Source organism: Oculina patagonica, chromosome 13 (genome assembly GCF_052425735.1).
Source record: "Oculina patagonica isolate OP01 chromosome 13, crgOcupat, whole genome shotgun sequence".
NCBI lineage: Eukaryota > Metazoa > Cnidaria > Anthozoa > Scleractinia > Oculinidae > Oculina > Oculina patagonica.
The window spans coordinates 13990779-14016141 of NC_135770.1; the positions used below are offsets into that span (position 1 = coordinate 13990779).

Consider the following 25363-nt stretch of genomic DNA (forward strand, 5'->3'; position numbering starts at 1 on the left):
TAGTGCAAAGAATGCCCAAAGGTATAAATAACTGCATTAAAGTTAATTTTCATCTATAAAAACACAAAAAAATGCAAATTTGGTAAAACATGTCTCTCAAAATGCCGTTTCCATGGCAACATCAAGTCTCTGAGACAGCAACCTGTCATATCAAATTATTTCCAAATATATTTTAGATAAAGTTACAAAGTTTGACAGTGTTTGGTTGAATGTTGAAAAAGTTATAAACGTTCAAAGTTGGCGCTGGCACTTTTCGCCCCCCTGGTCTGGATAGTGTTAAGATTCCTTTTTTGTGATACTTTTATCTAATTGACGGAAAATGCCCACTCCAGCTACACTTTGAGGAACAACTTGATTTTAAGGGGATGTTTGAACGCAATTCCCTCCTCCTCCGGAATTGCCACGCACTGACTTGCAAATTGCTTTCCACTTCCACCTTCAGGTTTTTAGTGAAGAATTTATTAGGCTGTGTCTCTGTACACATGGCCAAACCCCAGCCTGGTATGCAGCTCTTTGAATATTATTAGCAAAGCATCATGAAAAACAAATTCCTGTTAAAAAATAGTTTTTTTAAAAAAATGTTATTGTAATCCGGTTTTCTACTTACATATGTACTGTCTGTCCCTTTTTAGTTTTTCAGTGTGCTGAAGAACAGCTAACTGAAACGAACTTGCTTTGTTTTAAGTAAGGAAAGGCTTTACAAAAAGGCAAATTTGTATCGCAGCCTAACAAAAGACGTGAAAAGCAGGAATTGACTTTGATTGCTCCATGCCTAAATTTTCACAGAATTGTAATTGACTTCTCTGAAAATGTGTACCAATTTCAAACGTCACCGATATGCCAGTTTACTCGTGGAGACTTCCCTTGTATAGAATTGGCCAACCAGTACAACAACACCAAGACCAATATCCGTGTCCACTGTTCAAATGTCAATTGTGCTCTGCCCATTGTCACGTGCGTCTAACAAATAAACTATTTCTCTAATATCCGCTTCTTTGTACATGTTTACTCGTGGAGACTTCCCTTGTATAGAATTGGCCAACCAGTACAACAACACCAAGACCAATATCCGTGTCCACTGTTCAAATGTCAATTGTGCTCTGCCCATTGTCAAGTGCGTCTAACAAATAAACTATTTCTCTAATATCCGCTTCTTTGTACATGTTTATAAGTAAAGTCCATCATGAATTTGTTGCTACCATTTGCAACTACCGAAGTATTTTTTGTGCCATCCCCTTTCTTTTGATTGTTCTCAAAGAAAGTTTAACTACTCATCTTTGTTTTCGGTATCGCGAAGAAGGCATTCCAGTTCTTTCCTAAAGGGGACTAATTTTTATTTGGGCACCAGGCCTATATTTCTCCTTTGTGCCATTCCTCGCTCTCTCTCTGACAGACAGCGATCCTTCACTACCTCTGGCACTCAATTGACAGTTTTCAGTTGCCGCCTGAGAAATGGCAGAAAGATTTGTTCTGAATACTCTGAAAACAATTGTATAACGTTTGGCAAGGATTGTAAATCAGGACGTTACTGTCAAACACTTTACATTCAACCCTGCATTCACACGGTTTTCCCGGTATCTTGCGTTACTTTGAGTAGACAAATCGACGTCCAAATTGTCATAATCGTATTAAGGGTTGAAAAGCGTGTTTTTTTTGGACGAAAAATATGCTAAGGTCGCCTTTAGCTCTAGCTCAACTCCTGAAAATTAATGATCAGACCAGTGCACTCAGAGATATAGGACTATTGATTTAAAAATGATTTAAAAATGTCTGGCAGTAAAAAATTCTTTCATAATACACATAAATTCTTACTTTTTCAATATTTTGTATCAATATCATACTGCATGGTTCATGGCAATAATAAAATCTACTTATACATTAAAATCTACTTATAAATTATACATTAAAGTTTGAAATCTGTTATCCAATCCATAATTTTACATGATGTCCATAATAAACACTGTAAAGTTTTTTTACTTATATGCAGTTCACGGTTTTGGGATTCAAGGAGAAACAACAAAATCTTGGTATAAGTTTATATAGTAGAGGTATTTAAAGGTGCAATGAACAGTGTGTGCTCTTTAATTTTCAGCTTAAAGGAATCCAGCAAAACTCTTCTAGCATTCCGAACCCTCACTCTGTGGGCAAATCAGGCCAGGTAATGTACCATTTATTTTTGCTAGTAGATATGTAGAAGTTTATTATACGGTAAGTTATTATTATTATTATTTTTGTTCATATGTTATTATTATTATTATGATCATCATCATCTTTCTGTTCTATATTCCAGTCATTTTTATATAAATTATTAGAAGTAATTGGCTAATGCAGATATTTTATTTACTTGTTTATAATTTATAAGCATACCAGCTGTTTTTGAGTTCTATTTGTTTTTCATGTGTGTATTTTACTGATTATGTGAAATAAAGTTGTTGTTATATTTATTGTTATTGTCATTATTATTATAACTGTTATTATTATAATTTATTAATATACAAACTTCGTTCACTGTCCAAAATCCATGCACGCAATTGGTTAAAATAGATCACATGATTTTTCTTTACCTGTCGTAAGCAAACTCCTACAGTGCAGTATTGACCATAATGCACAAAAATCGTGCATTATTGGAAATGTGTTCAGCTTCAAGGCTTGCAGAAGTGGAAGAAAAAATATATTCCTCAAATTATCAATGATCCAATACCAAACAAAATCGAAGAGGATAACAACTTGAAGCGCTTTCATGTTCAAAGGTAAACTGCAGCTAAATAAATACATTTTTGTGTGCGACTGACTTGCTTGTACATGTAGTTGCTTGATTGTGAAAGCCATCGACTCGCTTTGAACAAGCGTCTCGCTGACTGTTTTATGAACGACCCGACAGCTGATGAACGATTTTACGAACCATTTTAAGCTTTATTTCTGTACGGCTTATTTGTGATTTGATTGATACGCCGGATCACATCAAATGCACAATGTAGCCATTATGTTTCCTTTGCATTTGAAATTGCTCATTCCAATTTTAAATTCTTTGCAGCTTTTATTCATTTTCTGTATAACATATTTTGCTTTTCACTTTAAGGAGTGTATCATAGAACCTTTTATTGTACATAGTTTTGTGCCACAGATAATTGTCACAGAAGCTGTTAATGGAAAATGGTATTATTACTTTAAAAAACTATTATTATTGTTGTTATTATTACTATTACCATTAACATAAGTTTTCATTAATTTTAATTAATTTTGAGCCACTGTTCTCGTTAATGCCAAGACATTTTATTGCTTAATGCTGCAGAGCAAAATTCCTTTGGATGTTTTTACGGTTACCCCACTATCCGAAGAGCACTGGGAACTAGAGACATGGATGTGAAAAATACTCCCGGGAATTAAGAAAGGACTTATACAAAACTATAAACCCAAAGAGACAAATTGTATTTGACAAGTTCTGTGATATTCAGTAAACAGACATTTCTGCAATTGGCCTGTGCGTTTGACCTTGGTCACTCGAGAAGTACAGTAAAAACCCGCGTATAAGTACATAAATATAATTATTGAATATAATTATTAACTGAGATGAACAGATGAACCTTATGAAATCACAGTACATGAATTCAAAAATAAATCTGCATCCATGTAGAACAAAAGCAACTTCCAGATAGTATTTTGCTTACCGAAGCCTCCAAGAATACTGTTATTGGACATTAAAGACCAGATCATTTAAAAATTCTAGTTTATTTCTTAAACAAAAGTTAAGAAACTAATTAAGAACCTAGTTAGCCTAATTTTACACTAAATACCATTTATATAAGAACCTGTTTAGGCTAACTTGAAAAAACCTAGGTTCTTATACACTGTACGCGGGTTTTTACTGTATCATGTATTATATATCAGGCTCATACCAGATGTCATGTAACAAGCTAAGATAATGCAATGTTTGTTGAAAAATCGTTGAATACAAAAGTTATCATCTACTTCTATTATCATACATAAAGTTTTTGACAAATTTCCTGTTAATTAACTGCGCTGCGCAGTTCTTGCTCTGCACAGGGTTTATTATTATTATTATTATTATTTTTTTTAGTTTTGTCGGTGACCAGACGCAGACCTCCACTCGGTCGAGGTTATGTCACGCGATGTTTAGAAGCTATAAATCAGTAACAAATGGAAACAAATGGTTATTCTTTGTCTTTACAAAGAATGTTTAGTGTGAAATATTCGAATTTGAAGCCTTTGACTCATGAAAAATACTAAATTTCCACGCTTTCAAAGAGAAATGTAATTCAGCGGGCCAGAATCTGTGAATAGATACCATTACGTTGGTGGAAAAGAATGTGCTGACATGACAAGTTTCACTTTCGATCGGCTAGACCTCGAGTCACGTCATTTTTCAAAGCTATTAATCAGCTACCTTTCAAATCTTTGCGAATCCTTTGGTCTTTACTAAACAAATTTATTGCAAAGTATTTCCCTATTTTATGTTATTGAAAGGATTTTAAAGATTGCGCCTGGCGTTTGTTTTTTTTTTTTTTTTTTTTTTTTTTTTTTTTTTTTTTTTTTTTTTTTTTTTTTTTTTTTTTAAAAATATTTTTTAAAATTTTTTATGAAGAAAAATTCCCTTCACAAACATGCCCTGACTTGTACCGCTTACGTCATTTGGTAGGCTTGGGGAATACCCTCTGTGCTAAAAACGGCTTCAGCGTCCGCATAAAAGAAAAATAATTAATCGCGTCTGGAACTAGTCAACCATAAAATGTCACACAAGGTGTCTTTTTTTATCATCATGTTTGTCACTCGCTTCATTTTAACAACCGCCTATTGTAATACAGAAAGAGGGGCAACAAGCCGGAAGGCGAGATCTGGCCAAGTAAGAAAATTCAATTTTTTTGATTGCCTGTTTCAAAGCATGGCTGTCACAGCGCTAAAATTTGAACGTGCGATGCGGCCCCAAGGGAATTCAATGTCTGTTTTTTATGCAAATTATAGATCATGCACGCAATCATAATATATTCGTTTTTGAGACGTTTGGTTGTTTACAGTCGGCCTCAAAAGACAAGAAGATTTCGTTTTAGTTGTTTGCAGCATTATAAAGCTATTTCTGACGAATAACGATGTTTAAAAACAGAGAATCCGCCGTAAGAATATTTATGTTTGATTACGTGACCGGATCTAATTTGCATAAAATCTAGACATGTCTCGCCGCCAAATGAACAATTTTTTTTAAATCAAATAAATATTTTTACCCGACCTAAAGCTTTCATGATTGCCTTCTGCTTAATTCTTTAGTAAAATACTCTGCTAGATATTATTCCAGGAAAGACGAGAATGGTAAAGCATTCGTCATTCATTTGGTTGAGGATTGCATATTCATTTGATTGCCATTTTCTTAGAATTGTCTAGGGCATGCGCAATTGACTCGCCTGCCACATTCCTGACAGGCAATCACGTAGTGCAAATCGGATTTGACCAGATCTCGCCTTCGGCTTAGCCCACGAGATCTGGGAACGAGATTATTCTGTGCAAAGAGAGAATACTATCGAAATTCTCACGGATACTTACGTTCCTGGCGTGAAGCCGTACGCCAGATGTAATGAAATCAATATTCGGGGTTTGTTTCGAAAGCGGGTGTTTTTTTTAGGGCGACCATAATTTGTTTGAGGCGGGTTAGGGTAAGGGGGGGGGGGGGTCAACTTTTATGGCAAAGGCTTTTTTTCCACTGTCAGGATGTGGAATTTTTTATTTATTTATTTATTTATTTTATTTTTTCCCCATTTCACTTCAAGTTGTTCAATATTTTTTAGTTATCTTTTTTTCATTCCCCCGCCATGGCTCCCTTAGGGTGGTCACGTGACCAGCGCAGTTTTAAGCTCTAAGAGCTTCTTGTTATTTTTCGTTTTGTCGGTGACCAGACCCAGACCTCCACTCGGTCGAGCTTGAAGTCACGCGATGTTTAGAAGCTACAAATCAGTAACAAATGGAAATTTTTTTCTCTTTTTTGTCTTTATAAAGTATGTTTAGTGTGAACTATTTGATTTTGAAGTGTTTGGTTAATGGAAAATACTAAATTTCCACACTTTCAAAGAGAAATATGAATAAATACCATTGCATTGGTGGAAAAGAATGTGCTGACATTACAAGTTTCACTTTCATTGGCTAGACCTCGAGTCACGTAATTTTTCAAAGCTATCCAGCCACCTTTGAAATCTTTGCAAAATGCTTTGGTCTTTACTTAAAAAATCAAGTGTAAAGTATTTGGAAGCATTTGAATCAAAGAAAATACTAAAATTTGATGCTTTAAAAGAAAAATTCGCTTTAGCGGGCAAGAATTTACATTTATTTACATTACCTCTGTGTCCTGGAATGTGCTGGCGTTAGCAAATTTCTACTTTCACAAGGCACCGATCGGCAAGAATCACGCAATGCTCTGAAAGCTTAACTGCTACAAATGGAAACTAACCTAGCACGTTAAGTGTAAAATGTTTGACTTTATAGCTTTACATATTTTTGGAACTGTGTCATCTAAAGGATTTCTGTTATCTGAAGGAAGACCACTGAGACAAACATGCCCTGACTTGCAAGGGTTACGACATTGGTAAATTAATTCACCGGGGAATTCCCATTCAGCAAAACACGGGTTTAGTGTTCTTCTCAAATTTGATTTAATTATTTGCTCCAATATTCCATTTTCGGAGCTGGTTATTCAATCTCTAAACGGTAATCCAAGACAACACTGGATGCTGATTTTAAAGATCTTTTTGTTTCACGGATCAGGATCGTGGAAATTAATTTGGCCACCATTAGTATATATGAAAAATGTTTTATTTGGGATGGAACTAGTCAACCATGAAATGTCACGCAAGGTGTTTTCTTACCATCTTGTTTGTCAGTCGCAACATTGTTCGACGCAGGTAAAGGGGATAAGGGGAGGGGGTGTATTTTTTGTTCCCGCCACATTGCTCCCCTAATGTGCTCACGAGATTAGCGCAGTTGTAAGCTCTAAGATTTCTTGTTTTATATAAGGACAGTACACCAGCTGTTTTTTATTCTTCATCTTTTTGTCAACGTTTGTATTTTTAAAAGATTATGTGAGATAGTTATTGTTATAGTTAGTTAGTTATAGTTATTGTATTATCATTACCATTATCATCATCATTTTTATTATTACTATAATAATTATTATTGTTATTTTTATTATTATTATTATTTTATTATTATTATTATTATTATTATTATTATTATTATTATTAAGTGAAACTGGTAAAAACATATATATTATTACCGTAAACACCCGCGGATAAGCCGCACCCGCAGATAAGCTGCACCCTGAGTTTAACGACTCAAATGTCAGAAAAAAGTTTTTTGAGAATAAATCAAAGAAAATCCAAAGTCGAGTCAAAAATCCAAAGTTGAGTCTTAGAAAGTCGTCTTCATTGAACATAACCCCTTAAACAGAAAATACTTCAGTCTTACCCACAATTTAAGCTCTTTAATATAATGAAAACCAACATTGACATATTATGAGTGATCTTTTTATGGCATTTATTGACAGGTATTTCTACAGTCAATGCAGTTTTTCCATTTTTTTGGTGTGACGACAACAACTTGCATTTGCCGAACGTTCGTAGCTTAGTAACCAGGCATTTGATCGGACGCGAAATGTTGGACTAGGGCGTAAAGCAAAACAAAATGGCGATGGAGGCGTTCGGGTTTCGTGGCTATCATATCGACAAATTAAAGAGATTTGGTTGCCATCTATTGGAGATAAACTCATTGCATGAAGAGAGTTTCGTAATCAGTTCAACAAATTTTCCATCAAAGTACAAAATGAGAAAGAAACAATAGGCCATCTTACTCGTGAATACTCGTGGTATTTTCTTTCTCGTAAAGTATCAATTATTCAATATTACTGTTGAAGTTATAGGCCATTGTCATCACTGCAAACAGTATAGGAGCTGTCAAACTTGCAAAAGTAATGACCGGTACTCTCAGCTGGTAGTTTTATGTTATATTAATTTACATAATTTTCCATAAATTAGTGTCAGTTCACAAAAATATACGGCACCTTTTCTGAATGTTCCCGGAGATAAGCTGCACCTCCGATTTCGAGCGAAAATGTTTTGGAAAAAAAACATGCGGCTTATCTGCAGGTTTTTACGGTATATATTCCATAGAAAACAGGTAAATGTGAAAAGGTTAAAAAATAGATTAGTGTGTATCAATCTGCAGCTTACTTTTATAAGCAAATGCCTACATTCGTCTATCAACTTTATTGGTCTTAATAAGACCTTGTGCGGTTCCAGAAAATTCCATACTCACCCCAAGGATGGTCAATGGAAATTCCAAAGGAGAGGGAGGTTGCAATAGCCTAAATTTTTAAAAGAAAGTATGAAGCTAAACTGAAAGTTCCAGGGGTCGGAAGGGTCCAGACCAAAGAACCATCCTTGGGGTAGGTATGGATATTTTTTGGAAATACACATTATGATTAAACTGCCATTACACTATATTGAAGACACTTTAGCCTGTGCTGGAGTAAATTTATGATCTGCGATAATAATTTCAAAAATTCTCTGTAATTTCACTATTTTTATTGAAACAAAATATTTTTGTCATGAACCCCAGAATGGTTTCAAAACTTACATGTAATAAAGTGTCAGTATTCACATGTAGCCTTATTGGGTTCTGGGATGTTCATATTACATAAATAGCTATAAATGTCACTAAAGTATATTCAGGTTTAAACTGGTAACATGTGGGAATCAATCGTGTGACAATTTTATTACATTAACACAATATGTATTTTTGAGTTCATTTTGACTAAGAGGAATGTCATTGCACTCTTCAATCTTTCACAGATAATTACTTACATCTTTAACTTTTATTAAGGGTAGAAAATAACGCAATAGGATTTAAATTATTCTGGTACTGGGTTTTTGTCCAACTGAAATAAATATAACTCGACTTCCTAGTGGATTCCGTCTTAATTCTTTGATACTAAATGACAAAACCATAGCTTCCTTGCAGCTAAATGTGTCTCCCAGGCATCATAAATTAAAGTTACAAGCAGAAAAGATTAACTTTGAAAACTGTTCCGCCGGACCATATTTCTAAAGCCCACATCACAATCCGTTTCAATTTTTGACACTTTTGGCCATCCGTACCTTCTTTTGCATTTGGTGTGTTATTTAAATATTCCTTCACTGTTTTAAAGAGGTTACTTTATACATTTAAACAAATTTGATGGTCATTTCCTATGCCTAAGTTTGGCTAAAATCCGTGACACGGTCCCAACACATCTACCAACATGTAATTTCTTGTTACCTCACATTTAATGCAACGCCAGATATGCATTTGTACCCAGACTCCCATTTTTTGAAAGTTGTACACAGCTCCCTTTATATTTATATTTTGTTCGGTACCTGGGCAGTCCAAAATGCCTCACCAATGTGCTTTAAACTGCAATGACTGCTTTTTCAGTAACAAACTATTTTCGTCACAGTGAGCAAAAACGAACTTCTGAGCAAAGTAACGTGACTAATGACATCATCGACCTACGACTTATACAAGAAGTAGTTTATGGTATGAGTTATTTCTATACGACATACTTCTCTTGCTGTGTTCAAACTGACCAAGTTATTTGGCATGGACGATTTTTCAGTTGCAAAGGATTTTGAGAAGGTTTCATTATAATTATTTATTGTTTTTATAATTATTATTATTATTATTATTTTTATTATTATTATCCTGTGTAACAACCAGGATATTGAAAGAGAACATCTGGAGACATCTGGTATAATAATATATTATTACTGTTGATATTTTACATAGTTTTTTTATATTTTAATTGTCACTTTTTGTCTTCAAATTAGTAAGGGAGTCTTCCCTAGCTATGTGGTTTTGACACTTTAATAAAGTTTTTCATTTCATTTCACCATTTTGAGATGTTTGCGGAAACCTTCTATTTACCAAAAATTTAAACATAAATGTATTTGCAGCAATGTTTACTGGTCATTGTAGTGGTTAAATTTAAAGTGCAGGTCATTGCTATGATAAATTTATCCTTTTCACATTTTAGGCAAATAGCAATCAGCTATCAATGCGAGCATTCATGGATAAAGGATAAATTGAATGGCACATCAGCCATTGCAACCAAACTTCTGAATTATGTCTGGACACACTGGGACCATCCAGTAGAGGTGAATCCATGTCATACATGTATCTGTTGAATATTGCTTGTCAATTTACTTGAAGGTGTCTTGATACAGTTTTTTCTTGGCCATACCAACAATTTGCAATTGGCCTTTTAGCAACCTTCCCTGACTCGGATCGATATGAAAATTACATCATATATTGTTTTAAGATTGAAGATTGATTTAATATATTTTTAAGGTTATTCATATTTCCATGGCAATGATAAACAGAAAACTGCAAAAACAGGCAAAACCTGATTTTTTTCGCGAATCAGATGTCTTGTTGAAAAACTAATACCAACATTTTAAACTATGGTGTACTGCAAATAAAATATTAAGGAATTAAAAAATTCTGTTTGTTTGATTTTGAATAAATCGCAAAAATGTTTCAAATTGTAATTTTTGCATAATGATAATAAATGGACCAAGACACAAACACAACCTTGATGAAATTACTTTAAATAACACCTTAACTGAAAATGTGTATTTAAGTTATCTTTTTCGGCGCCATGAAGGTTTTGTAGAGTTTCTTCATCACAATTAGGAGAACAGGATTTTTTTTGCGACTACTCCTAATATAATTTTTGAGTACTGGTACGGTAATTTTCAATTTTGAGCTCTTTTTAAAATTTCTGGAAAATGGCTTGATAGATTTTTTGAAACAATTACCAAGCATGCTCGATCTAGTTTTATTTCCATTGATTCACCGGAACGTTTTCAAATTGTACCATAAAATAAAAATAAAATCAATTAAAATAAAACTGTGGGGTAACATTTTGTGTATTACTAGTAATAATCAGAGATTAGGGGAGTGCGTTCGACCTATAGGTAAAATAGACCCAAGGTAAGCAGGCAGTGGCAAAAAACCAACATGGTCGACCTACTAGTAGTATGCCTTATGTCAAAGTTAGTTTCCATGCTTATACCTCACTAAACGCGAGGAGGATAAGGGTGAGAAAGATTGTGTGTCAAGCCAAAAGAAAATAGAATGAATGAAATATTATTTACACAAAAATAATTATTTATTTCACTTGACCTGTTATCGTTTGGCACTAACGAGATTTAAACTTCCACAAACGTCTGGAAATAGTTTTGCTTCGATTTAAAATTCCACAAAGTACTTAAAAATACAGACAATTCACCCAGTAATAGAGTAATCCACTACACAATATTACATTCACACAACGATTTCCTTGTCATAACATCTAGTGTTTCTAGGAATAACGGAAAATCACAAATTCAAAGAAGTGATAAAACAATTTTGATCCGTATTATACCCACTCTCGATGCATTTAACTCTAACAATTTGTAGTTTTGTGTAACATATAATTGCAGGAAAATAGGCTGGTTTACCTACAAACGAACTCCGTACGAACCTACGCATGGACTTACTCAATTTCCACTCTTTTTATGACGTTCAGTGGCTAAAGACAACTCTGCTACCTTGGATGATAACCATCTAATGTTCTCCATGACATTTTTGGCAAAATTACAATTTTGGCCACACCTTTTTAACCCTATTTTTCAAGCAAAATAATGTTTCTAAGTTCCGTTTAGGACGCCATCTTGTTTTGCATAAAATCGAGGCCATCTTTGGCTACTAGTTTCCCGGCTGAGATTTGCCCCTGCAAAAATCAATTGGGGCGGCCAATCTGGAGTCCATACATCTGCGCGTGCATTACGGCTCGACACGCAAAAACAAAATTAGGCTTGCGCTCTCCTTCGTCGAACGCAATAAAGCATAAATGGCCAAAGTTTCAACAAAACTTATCTAAAAGTTTTTAAGTTTTTTTTGATATAATGCTCAAAAAGTGAAAATTACTTTAAAATTGCAATGGTAGTAACAGAAAGAAAAAATCAAATTTTTTAAATCCCAAAAAAGAAAATCAACAAAACTTTAACAGTGCCAAAAGGTAAGTTAAACACACCTTCTGGCATTACTTTGATGAAATTTTATTAAAGCAGTGACTGCATCTCGGCCAATTTACTATTATCATGCAGAAGGCATGGTTTGAAATGTTTTACGATCATTTCAATCCAAACATACAATTTTTTGTTCTGTTATATCTGATTTGCAATACACCGTTGTTTCAGATAGCGGTCTCATTTTTTATATACCAAATCTGATTTGCGTAAAATTCAAGTTTTACTGATTTCATCGTTTTTTGTTTTTTGTTGCCATGGAAATACCAATTGCCCTAAAATATCTATTATATGAATTTTCAATCCAAAATCAATACATGTATCTGGTGAAAATATCATCTGGATCCGAGTCTGGGAAGACTGCTTAATGGCCAATTGATAATGTTACGGTAGGTATGGTTCGAAAAAACTGTATCAAGACACCTTTAACAGTGGAACCTAAATCATTTTGATTTATACCTTATAAATCTGATTACAGGGAGTGCGCTATCAAACAAGGATAATTTGTGAACAAGTTGTTAAGTTCCACTTAATTGTTGCCCAGCGTGGTATGTATGTTTTATTATCAGACAAGGACAATGCAACGCACTTGAAGCTCTTGAATGAACCATCTCAGAAATTCCAAAAAGTGGTTCTTATAGCTATAACTTAAACCAAAATTCATATGAAACAGACTTCTTTACCTTTGCTATCTATAGGAACTATAAGGTACAGTAAAGCAAAATGTGGAAAGTTTATCACAGATTTTTAGGTAACAGGGTTGGTTGCACATTGAAGTTTAATTTTGGTAGCTTTGTTTTGCAAAAATAATCATAAAAATGTATTCAAACAAGGAAATGGAGTTGAATTTAATTGTTAATTCAGAATCCACTTATCAGTGAGAAAACAGAAAATGTAAATTTCTCAGTAATATGTTAAATTAGTAAAAGTGAAGGTAATAACTTGTATGGTACTTAATTTTCTTTCAGATTCCACTAAGGATACTTTTCTGAAGGACCTCACGACATCTCTTCTTAAAGTAAGCTGTCATGTAAGAGGAAAGTATGGTCCACTATGCTGTATTGCTGCTGTTGTAGGAGCTACAAAGATGCTGCATTGGTTTCCTAACCTTCCCTATGAAATGTTTCCTTTGATGAAAGATAGATACCTTGTTTCTCATGTAAGTGAATGTCAAACAATGTGCAGCTGTACTGCAGACAGCCAATGAAAACTGCATTAGTACATTCAGAGCAACGTAATATGTAAAAACTAAGCTCAATTTTGAGGTACAATTGGACAACTTAACTGCACTATTTAAATACATAATTTTATACCTGTAATGATATTTCATCAGTCTATCTTCTTGGTCAGGGCCCAGAGTGCCTGGTGGCACATGTGGCTTCTGTTAGGGTTTTCTACTGCTATACATCTAGATGCTGGTCTTCTGCCAGCTGTCTGCCTGTTTCGAGCATAAGGCCATGCTCCACTAATTCTTTCACCATTGTTTTGTGCCAGGTCACCTTCTTCTTTAGTCTTCTCATTTCCTTGCGGAACATGAGTCCGATACCATTTCCTTCCATCTGGTCCTATATTTTGGGCCACTTCTTGGTAGCAGCCCAAGATACATCTATTCCTTTCAGTTCTGTCGTACAAGAGCGTCTCCATATGACTGCATGGGTGTCCCTCTTCTTCGTTTACCTTGTGGATTCCACACAACCGGTTTATGAATGTGACCTCTTATCTTAAATTTATTTAAATTTTAGGTAATGGAGTTTCTAGAGAAAATGGCTAGTACTCATAAAAAAGAAATCTCAGCTGCTGGAGAAGACCTTAAAGGATGGATGAAGGTTTGTGTACTAACCTGCATGTACATTTGCATGACTGACTGCATTTGAATTTGTTCAAGTTTTCTTCATAAATGTATTTTCTGACTTTAGACTTGGATTGTTCCATTGCTTTATTATCTTCACCATGGATGCGGACTGATGAGAGAACACTTGTTCCAGGTCAGCTTGTTAAACAATGTAATATATCTGTATGATCAGTGTTTACTGTTAATACAATGGTTATTGTCAGGGCATACCTCATAGCATTCAATGTATGATAGCTCAGTTTTAAAATAACATACCAGTACTTTTTTAAAGCCTGTAATTTTTGTAGAGAAAGAAAAATGTTTAGTAAAAATCTCATTGAAGATAAAGTAAAAAGTGGCAAAAGTAACAGGTGTAGTTAACATTTCTAATGGGAAGAACATCTACAAAACAAATGGTAAATGGAGACTCAACAGTTTTGCCTGTTTGTGAAGGGTAATGTACACATTACAGGGGCGGATCCAGGAATTTCTGAAAGGGGGGGTTGTACACTATTGTAGTAACCTTTAACGCCAATGGTGTGGAAGGCGAGTTACGGCCCCATGCCTTCGGCACAAGCTCTTATGGGGTCCGGAGCCATGCCCCTCCTCCCAAAAAATAACATTAAAAAGCCTTTTGCAGCATTCCCGAGACTTCAAAAGAGTTGTGAAGGCATGATATAAAATCTGGAATTTATCTTATTTCTCAGCCAGGAACCCAAAAATAATAATGCATGATTGAAAGGGACAGCAGTATCATCAAAAGTTATTTGTCGTTTCTCTACATACCTTATTAATCAAACAACGTAGCTTGAAATAGTCTTCTAGGATGAGCTTTTACAAAGGCCTCGCATATGTCGTCTACCTCGAATCTCTCAGGGTAATGCATAGCAATAACAGCAAGATCTGAAAAGCGCTCTTCAGACATCGTTGATCTAGTGCAGGTTTTGATCCGTTTCATGAGCAAAAAGGACCGCTCAGCTTCCGCGCTACTGATTGGTAGGGTGCATGCAATGAGCAGAAGACGATGGATGTTTGGAAAAGCATCCTCGTCACACGCGCCAAGTGCTAATAGAAGATTGCTTGGAAGTTCCTTTTCTGCTGACTGCCACATTGTTTGCCATCTTCGCAGTTCATTTCCAAGGGATTTGGGAAATGGAAGGTCATTCTCCCAGTACAGCATGCCTTCTGTTACTTCAGATAGCTCCAAGGTGTTTTTAACTACGATTGAGGGTACTAGATAAAGCAAGTGACGGGCGTGGCGATCCTCGTCAGAAAATCGGTCTTGCATTTGACTAATCAGGGAATCAAGATGAGGAATAGCCACAGATTTTTTTGTAATGATCAATTGGACTAGAACTGGGAATGTTTGAGCGATTCCTCTGTATGCTTGTCTTTCTAGGAATAGCTTCAGCGATTCCCAGTTTCTCAGCAAGGTCTTATATTTCTTTGTACCAAACTTGAAAGTCGATATCAATGTTGTTTCTAGCAGACTTGATGTTTTCAATTACTTCGTCAACCATCATGTAAGCTTCAAAAATATCTTGATCCCGTTTCTGCAGCTTTGATGCAAGAGCTTTGACTTCATCAAGAATATTCTTGGTTGTTATGAAAACCACTACAGTCTGGAATGACAACAAAGAGCCTTTCAGTCCCTGGGCTTTTGTGATGGTATCTTTGTCCCAATTCCAGCTTCCAGTAGACGATTTCAAATTTGGCTACTCGTGGGGGGAAACAACAGCATCTAGAAAGGTCACAAGAAGCTCATACATTTCCAGGAAAACATCTAGGCACGTGTGTCTTTCCACCCAGCGTGTCTTGCATAGACCTGGAAGCTTGCTGTGAGAATTCTCAGGCAGGTATTCTTTCAGTGTCAACTCAAACAGCTGCTGTCGCTTTGGGCTGTTATTTAAAATAAACGGCATGCAGTGCATGCAGAAGCGATGACGTTTCACAAAGGGTCTAACATAATTGAGGGCGTGATAAAGACTGTTATCCAATTGCAGTGTACATTTTTAAACCTAAGAAGCAATGTTGGTGATTGTCTAAAGAGCATAGTTAGGATATGATAGAATTCAATAAATACAGAATTAACAGTAGTTATAAATTCACAGGCCAAGGATGCAAAGTTAATAATACATTTTCTCTGTAGATTTGCTCAATTGAACAAGAGTAGATTGCATAATATTGTAGTGTTACTTCCGATAAACGATACGCGGGAGTCAGCTTTTAAGCTGCGAGAAAGGTCAAATGGTCTCTTGCCCACCGTGGCCCTTATTATTATAAGAGTTAGAAATTTCTGTCTACTAATTCTAATAGATCCCATCATATGTAATTAGTCTCTTTCGTTTATACATTGTAGTGTTCCATTCTAACTGCACGGGAGTATTTTGCTTTTGTGTTCTACGCGGCGATTTCTTGTTATCAAGTTAAACTTGATTTCTGTTCGACCGAAACAGACAAAAAGATCGGGTCGGTTTTGCGATGACAATAAGCGATTTCCTGACGTCATCGCTTAAAAAAATATGCCTCGTTAATCAGACCTATCAAATTTCGCACTTCTGACAGTTTGCATGTTGCTGCGATGGAGAGGTTCAGGCAGTGAGCATAGCAATGCGTGAAAAGAGCTAATGGACTGATCTCTTTTATCTTAGCCTGTACTCCTTCCTTTCCACTTGACATAACGGAAGCTCCATCATATGCCTGACCACGGATGTTGCTAGGATCCAAAGAAATAGATGGATCAGAGAGAGATTCCAAAATCTTTCATGAAATCATGGTGGCATTTGTTCGTTCCAAGTGCATGAAATTAATCAGGCATTCTTTGACATGAGGATCGTTTGGTGAAGACTGGTCCACAAACCTCAAGCATAAAGATAAGATCTCCTGGTTTGAGTGTGGATCTGTACCCTCATCTGCTATAATCGTGAAAGGGAGGTCCTTAGTCCTTGGCTCTGCTGTCAACCTTTCCTTAATTTTTGACGCATACACATGAATGACATCATTCTGGATAGTTTTGCTAGTATATCTTGCTTGTCCGCTTGATGACAAGAGGTGCTTCTGAAGGGAGTTCTTTCCTTTCGCCAGTAATTGTAGCAGGGCAACGAAGTTTCCTCTGTTAATTTCATAACTAGAAAAATCTACACGATCATCACGATGCCCTCTAAAGGCCAGACCCTGCTTTGCCAGAAACTCTACAGCCAAAACAATCTGTCGTAGAATTTCTTTGTTCTCAGTGGCTTGATTGGCTACGGACGTCGCCAGCTGGGAATCTACTCTATACCTGTCAGGATTCTCAAATGTTTGTTTAAAGAGGTCTGCCTGTTGAGTTGCGTACTTATGCATCACAGATTGCTCATGACAGCTGAGGATGCCATCCTTGCCAAGTGCCTTAGTGTAAGATTTCTGGTACGGTACTGTGACCAATACACCTGGTGTTGTTCCCTTAGTAACTTTGTAAGGGAATAAGATACAGTGACTACAAACACCACCTTCGAGTATGTAACTGTAACAAAGCCAGGGAAACTGTTTTAGCCATTTGGATTGAAAAGAAACTTTCCACGTCTTCTTTCCTTTGGTAACTTGATGAGAATGAAGTATATCGGACTCAGAAGGTTTGCAGTGAAATGTAAGGTATTGCATTCTTTTTTCATCTGTAATTTCGTGCGATAATCGTCTCAAAACATCCCACGAGCCTTCGGCATCTTTCACAACAGTACCCAAATCGATCTTTGTGCCTGTGGTTAAACCAGAAGTGGAAGCCACAGGACCTTTTGAAAATACATCTAAAATTTACAAAAAAGTTTATTTGTATACATTCATCACCCTTAATAAGTTAGTCCGTAATCTAATAACCTCATTAAATTTGATCACACATACTTTTTATTTGACAAAATTTCAGTTGACAATATCTTAAATTGTCATACACACAAAGAAAAAAATACCATAGCCTGCTAATATTGTACTTTAATTGTAAAATATAGGTCACATGACAAATGTCTTGGTTAGACCTTCAGTAAATGTTATGATGAACTATTTTCTATAACACAACACTGTTATGGCACCATATTATATAACATATTTTTACTTTTAGCGGCAAAAAAAACTAATGTCATATTCTTCCCCTAGAGCATAAATATGTTCTTCATCTTCGGAACTGCAAGATATTTCTAGAAACTGAAGGTGCATGATTCAATTTTTGCAAAATCAGCCTTATGTCTTTTCTTGCAAGGCTTACACCAACCAGGCACAAAACATTCAATGAGCATGAAGAGGCAGTAATGGTTGCCACTTGATTGGCAGTGAATCCTACTCTGTTCAGTGATAATATTCTAAGATTTTGTAATTGCTTTAAAATAGGAATACAACAACAGGTATTTATTTTTTGACAGTCATTAAGGATTAAGGTTTCTAGAGGAGAGGAGTCAGTCAAAAGGAAATTAAGTGATGATATCGGTTGCCCACTTAAATCCAAATATCTCAAATGTTTAGAAAATCCTAGGCTATCTCCTATTAAGGTTTCCAGCCTCCTTTCTGATGTTGTCATTTCGATATATCTTATGGATAAATATCTGAACCCACTGGAGTGTGACATGATGTTAATTAATTGTTCTTCACTTAAATATCTTATGTGCCACTCATCAAGAAGGAGGCAACTCTACAGAATGTTATTATCATTGACAATGTGCCTCCACCTTCTTGAGACCAGGCACAATGATTTAAGCATTTCTTTAAGGCAGAAGTTTTTAAACACCTTGACCAATACTTCATCAGGCAAAGCTGTGTACAAAACGAAATTAATACTTGTAAGTTTTATTTGGAATTCTCCAGACTTCTTGCATCATTGGAATAAATACTCTTTCTTAGTACTGGTCGATATAAGTTTACCATATAGATAAATAAAAATAAGAATATTCTACCTTCGATCCCGGACACTCCAGCTTGATCGTCTGAGTTGCTGAGTTTTGGTAGCTTGTTAGGAGGAGCAGAACAGCTTCTTTCTGTGTTTATCATTACAGTTCACTTAGTGAAGTTATCATGATAAATTTCATTGTATCTGTCTCCGTTTAATGACAACTTTATTTCTGCTTACCTTCATTAATACCTTCATTATTACTCACGGATTCTTCAGACCTTGATTGGGCTGAACCTGCAAAATGTTTATATTCGAAAGAAATGATTTTCTTGCCAGCCAGTTTTCAAGATGGCGGCCCGATGGAAAATGCACTTTGTCAATGAATTGCACGGTATGTCAAGGCTATTGGCTGTTGAAAGTAGTTATTGGTGTTATAGAATTGAATTAAACGACTTCTTTGAAAAAAACCACAATCTTACCTGTTTTCTGTGTATAAAAATCTGTTATTTTCTTCATTTTCCGTCCAACGTTGAACACACTTCAGCAATACTCAAATATTCGCTTGGTCCCAATCCCTCTCGTTTACGTTTGAATGAATTTCACCTGTTCATGTCGCCTTCACCGCCTGTTACATGTATATATCTGATCCTGTCTAATGACGCGATTCTGATACGACATTCACCTTCTTGCAATTGATATCCTCCACAGCAGTCGCGAAATGTACATTATCTTGTCAAAACTTGAAAAGCAGTCGAATGGTGGGAGTGAAACAACTTTGTAAAAAGCAATTTTATTCTATTATTTTTAGGAAGAATCAAACAAAATAACAAAAAAATGCTGCTAAAAGGGGGGGGGGGGGTTTGCAACCCCCTCAACCCCTCCCCTGGATCCGCCTCTGCATTACTGCTTTTATAAATGAAAGTTACATTAAGTAGGTACCGAGGTACTGTTCTGAAAGATATCCATATTCTGATTCTGTACATGTATTTGAAACTTTGCAGGGTCAATTTTTTTTATAGTCCATTTCAGGACACAGATTTTTTTCTTTGTCCCATGCTTGTGACATAATAAACAATTCATTCTTATCATTAATTACTGAGCTTAAAATTTATCATCTTTATTATTTATTACACAATTAATTCTTTCAACATTGCTGATCCTAGCAGTATGCAGGAGGTGTGTCAGTTATCAACATACAGTAGTAAAATGCCCAGCTCACTACTAGTCTCTTGTAGCTCAGCTAGTGGTTAGAGAGCCCAACTGGTATCTGGGAGACCATGGGCTCAATTCGCCTTTGAGACTTTTCTTTTCTTTGTCCCTCGCTCGCAACATAATGGCCATTTAATCTTTATCATCACAAAACTATGTGTGCTTATTTGCAGGCTATTATTTGAGGAACAAATCTTACATCAATACACTGGCTTTGCACCTAAACTCCACAACCCAGCTTTTCAACCAAAAACACTTGACTTTTCTATGCAGCTCACGGAGCCAAAGTACTTTTTAAACACTAGCTGTAATTGAATACTGTCTTCTTGAGCCACAATGGGGATACCTGTCCATGAATAAATTCATTAGGCAGAATTTCAGCAAAGGTGTTTAATGTCAAAGCTTTATATCTTGAATGTTTAGAAGCCAATTTTTACTAAAACTTGATAGAGACAGTTGGGGAAAATAGGAGTTCACCAGTACTGACTTTTCAGTAAATAAGGCTTCATGGTAATGCTGTAAGCTTCTTAATTTAAAAGTTGTAAAACATGATATCGTGTCCAAGTTTGAAAGCAAGTTGATTTAATTTATTACTCACTGATCTGTCAAAACCACTATAAATTGTGCCTGCACATCCAGTGCTGACTTTTATGATTTCAACTTTAATTTAAAGTTGAAGTAAAATTGTTCATTTTAGAGTTTGAAGTCTCAATTCTTCCCTTCGAAAGCCCATTTCAAAATTTTGCATCAGATATGGCAATCTACAATACACCTACATGTAGTTAACCGTGCTGCGCGCTTCTTTTCTTGTAAAAATTTTACCGCGATCGCGCCGCCATTTTAGCTGCCGCGATTCTCACTTTGCAGTGCGATGGGCTGGGAATCACACTGCGATCGCCCCTAAATCTTTAAATTTAGAAAACCCAATTAACTTGGCGTTTTGCACACCGACAAAACAAACACACTGGCTCTGTATCAAAACAACATTTATTTACAGAAGCTTACAGAAAAAGACGACCCGTTTTGCTGCCAAGCACATATATTTCACAATAGTCACAAGCTGGAGAGCGTGAGCCTTTAGTTTACAAGCAAATAAGTGAACAGTTCTTCTGTAAAATGTCACGAAGGGAACAACACATACATAACGCGAACTAACCTTTTCCTCGTGCTCAAGCAAAGGAAGATGCAATGATGTGATCTACCAAACGATCGAACTATCTCTTGGTCAATTGCATTTGCGAAGAAGCCGAACCGTCGAAGATACGCTTCTTTAACTGATACAACATTTAAGTCCCAAGAATCAACAGGTACAACTTCGTATTGAATGGTCCTCACCGTCAAAATGTTTATCTCTTTCCACTGTTCATGTTTTGCAGTTTTTTAAAAATCACAGTTCAGCTGTAGTTCATTCAACAAGTCTGTGGCGAATCCCACAAGATAGCTCTGTCGAAATCAGTTAACAAGCCGTCCCTCGAATTAACAAACAAATGTTTCCACAGAGACGCTTTTCCCTAAAGTTAAGTCGTTTCTAAACTCATGTTATTAACAGAAGCAGCCAAAAAGGGACACATTTTTCCATTCCTGATTGTGAAGAGAAAGCATGTCAACTTTATACTCAAAATAAAATTTCTTTTCTGCTCGGGATAGCGTGGCGATCGCGGGTACTACACTGTATGTACCACGTGACCTAACTCAGCCAATAGTAATGCTCATGTTCACGACAACTTGCAGGAAAAGGCGGGAATAATCTCAGGACATCTTCGATGTGTGTGGTCTACGGGAAGGTAAACAACTAAATGTTAAGCTCTAAAAAAAGCTCATTCTGACAGCCTCTTCGGAGCCACAATTAAAATGCAATCTAGAGGACTTTTCAATGCGAAAAACGCAATTGCAGCGAATTCCTGATTGTATTTGCATTGAAGAAAATGGTCGACAGAAATTTGTCATTGGATTGCTCAAAGGTATTAAGGTTCCTCAAAGACTGATAAGAAAAGAAAGAAACAAAGTGTTTTAAAATATTAAAAAAACGGACTGTAAAGAAATTATCTTTTAATTTATCTTAACTCATTATCACGCGCCACTTTTCTCGTGGGAATCACGTCCTCGCAGCTCACCGTCACGTACAGTGTTTTAAAATTTTTTTCGACATTTTAAATCAAACTAGTTTTATTACTACTTTGATTAGTACTTTCAGTTTATTTCATCAATACAAGTCATGATTTGCATTCCGACCACTGCATGATTTGTGAGAATTTCAAAGCATATTGACTTTCTCCCGGTGATCAAGAAGTGAGTTCTCGCCGGGAACACTTTCCGAGATTTATTCCAGCCCCCCAAATTGCGTTGCGGTAGTAATCAATCGTGCCTTGACTATCGCGGTGCGTTCGCGCTCACTTAAAATCGCGTCACGGTTGCAACAAATCAAGGCGCCATCGCAACATTCGTGGCGCGACCGCGCTGCAATTGCAGTAAAATTTTTACAAGGGTTGCTCTGCTTATGGTTTTTTTGTTTTGTCGGTGCCCAGACCCAATTATAAACCTCCACTCGTCCAGACTTCTAGTGACACAATGTTTAAAAGCCATAAGTCAGCTATAAATGAAAACCTTACAAGTACTTTGGTCTTTACTATGGATGTTTAGTGTGAAATGTTTAACTTTTGAGCGTCTGATTGGAGGAAAATACTAAATATTCATGCAATGAAAGAGAAATGTCTTTCAGCGGGCTAGAATTTGTACTGAAAAACAATTACGTTTGTGTCAAGGAATGTGCTGACATTGTAACTTTCACTTTCACAAGGTATTGAATATCATCGGTCAGTGTTCTTGTCACGCAGTGTTAAAAAGCTATTAGTCAGTTACTATTATTGAAACTTCCAGAGTCCTTTCTTCTTTACTTAGCATGTTTAGTGTTTTTCTTGTTATGTCATTAAAAGGATTTCAGAGATCTAAAGTAAAATTAATCAGACAAACATGGCAAGACTTGTAAGGTTACATCATTCAGGGGAATTCCCACCCTGCAAAGAAGAGCTCAAGCGTTCTTCTCAAATGTGATTTAATTCTTTGCTATAATATTCCATTCCTGGAAGGAATAGTTCAGTATTGTAAACACAACTCCAATGCAACACTGGCTGTTGATTTAATAGATTGTCTGGCTTAACACAACAGGATCGTGGGAATTTGGCCAGCATTTGCAAATGGGGAAAAAATTAATTTACGGCTGAAACTAGTCAACCGTAAAAGGTCACACGAGGTGTTTTCTCATCATTTTGTTTGTCTGTCAATATTTTGTAACAACCTGCCTTTAATATGAAGGGGGGAGGGCAAAAAATTCTGGTGTGTTAATAGGCTCAAAAATAATTCTAGCAATATAGAAACTGGGAAACATTGTCATTGATTGGGTTTTTAATTTTAGGCAAATGATAGAAATTTTTAATTTTGGGGGTTTGTATCTAAAGCGGCATCAATCAAAACATGTTGCTACCCTTCTCACTGAACAGTTTCTTTTATTTTCCAGAATAAGTGTGGTCACATGACCAGCATGGTTTTAAGCTCTAAGAGCTTCTTGTTTACCTTTCTGTCGGGGCTACGCTAAATTCTTGGACACAAAATCGCTTGTTTTTACCCATTCAAATCCTTTCCGAGTTGTAATACTATTTGTGTACTAGGGAATGCTGCATGCCATTTAAACATAACTGCCATGGGTAGAAGTAAAAAATCATCCATTATTTATTATGCTACAGTCATAGATCATTTCTCAGGGCTGCAAATAATTTTTTTCACTTGAAAGGACACATGTCCTACTAAGACACCATCTTGGTTGGACAAAACAAAATTGTCCAGACATTATGTCCAACCACACTTGGGATTTCGTCGGACATGAGCAAATTTTGGTCAGCGAATGTCCGATGTCTGACTGTTATTTGCAGCCCTCTGTTTTCTTCTTGGAAACAATTGTAATGTGAGCTATGTGAGCTTTATTCATATATTTTTTTCAGCATTGTCTCCCAAAGCTATTCAAGTGCTGTCCTGAAAGCCTGCAGTTTCTTGTCGAGTATCTCCAAGATGGTAATGTTATGGGATTGGTACATTTATAGAGAACATATCCAGTAATGAATAAAATAAAAATTGGCTTTTCTATGGACAATTATGGATTTTGTGTACACAAAAGCAATTTTGTAGTAAGGTGACTTAACAGAAAAAAAATATAAATATTTTTTCTCTAAATAATTTCTCAATGTAATTCTTGTACATGAACTTTAAGTATAGTTTCTTTATAAGGTGATTAACATCAATATTCATTTGATTAGTTTCTTGTGGTAGAGGTAATATAAAGCAAATAGCAAGCATTAATTTAATTTCCTGTATAGAGGATGTTGTTGCAGTTGACCAAAATTTGAGAGGTGTCGTTTTCTTCATTGAAGTGTTGTAAGACTCTGTTGAAGTGTTGTTTACAATGGAGGCACTTTCTTTGACGAAAGTCTGACTTATCGAATTGGGCTTGCCACAGTAGGTACAGTCTGAATTACCCGATATGTTAAAGTGGTGAAGGTTTTTTTTGGAGACAGGTATCGTACGTGCAAGTTTAAACTAAAGTTTGTTTGCTTTACATACAGAATGGATATCATTTGGTGAGAGATTTTGTTTCCAAAAATTTACTAACTGAAGTAACTTTAGGAGTTCTTTTTGATAACAGCCAGTAATATTCTTTGCTTTTAATTTTTGTTGATCGATCGATATATTTGAGCTGACAATTGAAAAAATGCTTTATCATTGAGAAAATTTTTTTCCTGTGTAACTGAATTTTTTTGCCGTAAATGAAGAATTTTTTGTCCTTTTTTATTGTGTGTTTTCCGTTTTTTGTACTTTTTTCTGTAAGATGTGTGATATAAAATAAATTCATTGTAAAAAAAATATATCAAAGGCACATTACAGTGTGGATAAAGAAAAAATAGAGCAGAAGTTAAATTATTTACCATACTAAAAAAGTTTAAAGATGAGATAGGATAATGACAGAGTATTAAAGGGGTTGAGTTGAGAAAGAGTTGAGTTTCAGTTGTCGTCCTTTTTTACTCGCAAAATTCAGTTTAAGTGAGCAGGGCCAATTTCAGCTGTTTTCTGTTAAACATGGGCATGCAATGCATGCAAGAGGCACTCAATGAGAGCAAGAAATATAAGGCCTCTAGAAAATTAGACCTTTTTCTCTGATAACCTACATTTCTTGTTATATTACATACTATTAACACGGCTAATCATTAAATAACTTTGACTGTACTATAAAGCTGAAATATTGTGCTTATATCAGTTTTCTTGAAATAACCCAAAACTCAGTGTTTGCAATGATGTCATTTCTTGGCCTTTCCTTTTTAA

At 35.7% G+C, this 25363-nt stretch overlaps 1 protein-coding gene and 1 pseudogene across 5 annotated transcripts in view; one reads left to right on the top strand and one right to left on the bottom strand.

Annotated features, from left to right (window-relative positions):
• The window catches only part of LOC144637237 (tRNA (32-2'-O)-methyltransferase regulator THADA-like), a 169248-nt gene that overhangs the window by 37098 nt on the left and 106787 nt on the right, over positions 1–25363 (top strand). For all 4 annotated transcript variants that reach the window (XM_078496363.1, XM_078496364.1, XM_078496365.1 and 1 more), the window contains exons 13-19: positions 2093–2158; positions 10067–10187; positions 12583–12652; positions 13073–13263; positions 13847–13930; positions 14021–14089; positions 23992–24061. In XM_078496363.1, the coding sequence (XP_078352489.1) occupies positions 2093–2158; positions 10067–10187; positions 12583–12652; positions 13073–13263; positions 13847–13930; positions 14021–14089; positions 23992–24061 (671 nt within the window). The remainder of the gene's footprint in view (positions 1–2092; positions 2159–10066; positions 10188–12582; positions 12653–13072; positions 13264–13846; positions 13931–14020; positions 14090–23991; positions 24062–25363) is intronic.
• Positions 14565–19381, bottom strand: LOC144635492 (52 kDa repressor of the inhibitor of the protein kinase-like; annotated as a pseudogene). Its single transcript, XR_013567366.1, has 5 exons — positions 19267–19381; positions 19021–19081; positions 18852–18988; positions 16452–17717; positions 14565–15847 (listed from the first exon to the last, which is right to left on the bottom strand). The product of XR_013567366.1 is annotated as a 52 kDa repressor of the inhibitor of the protein kinase-like (transcript).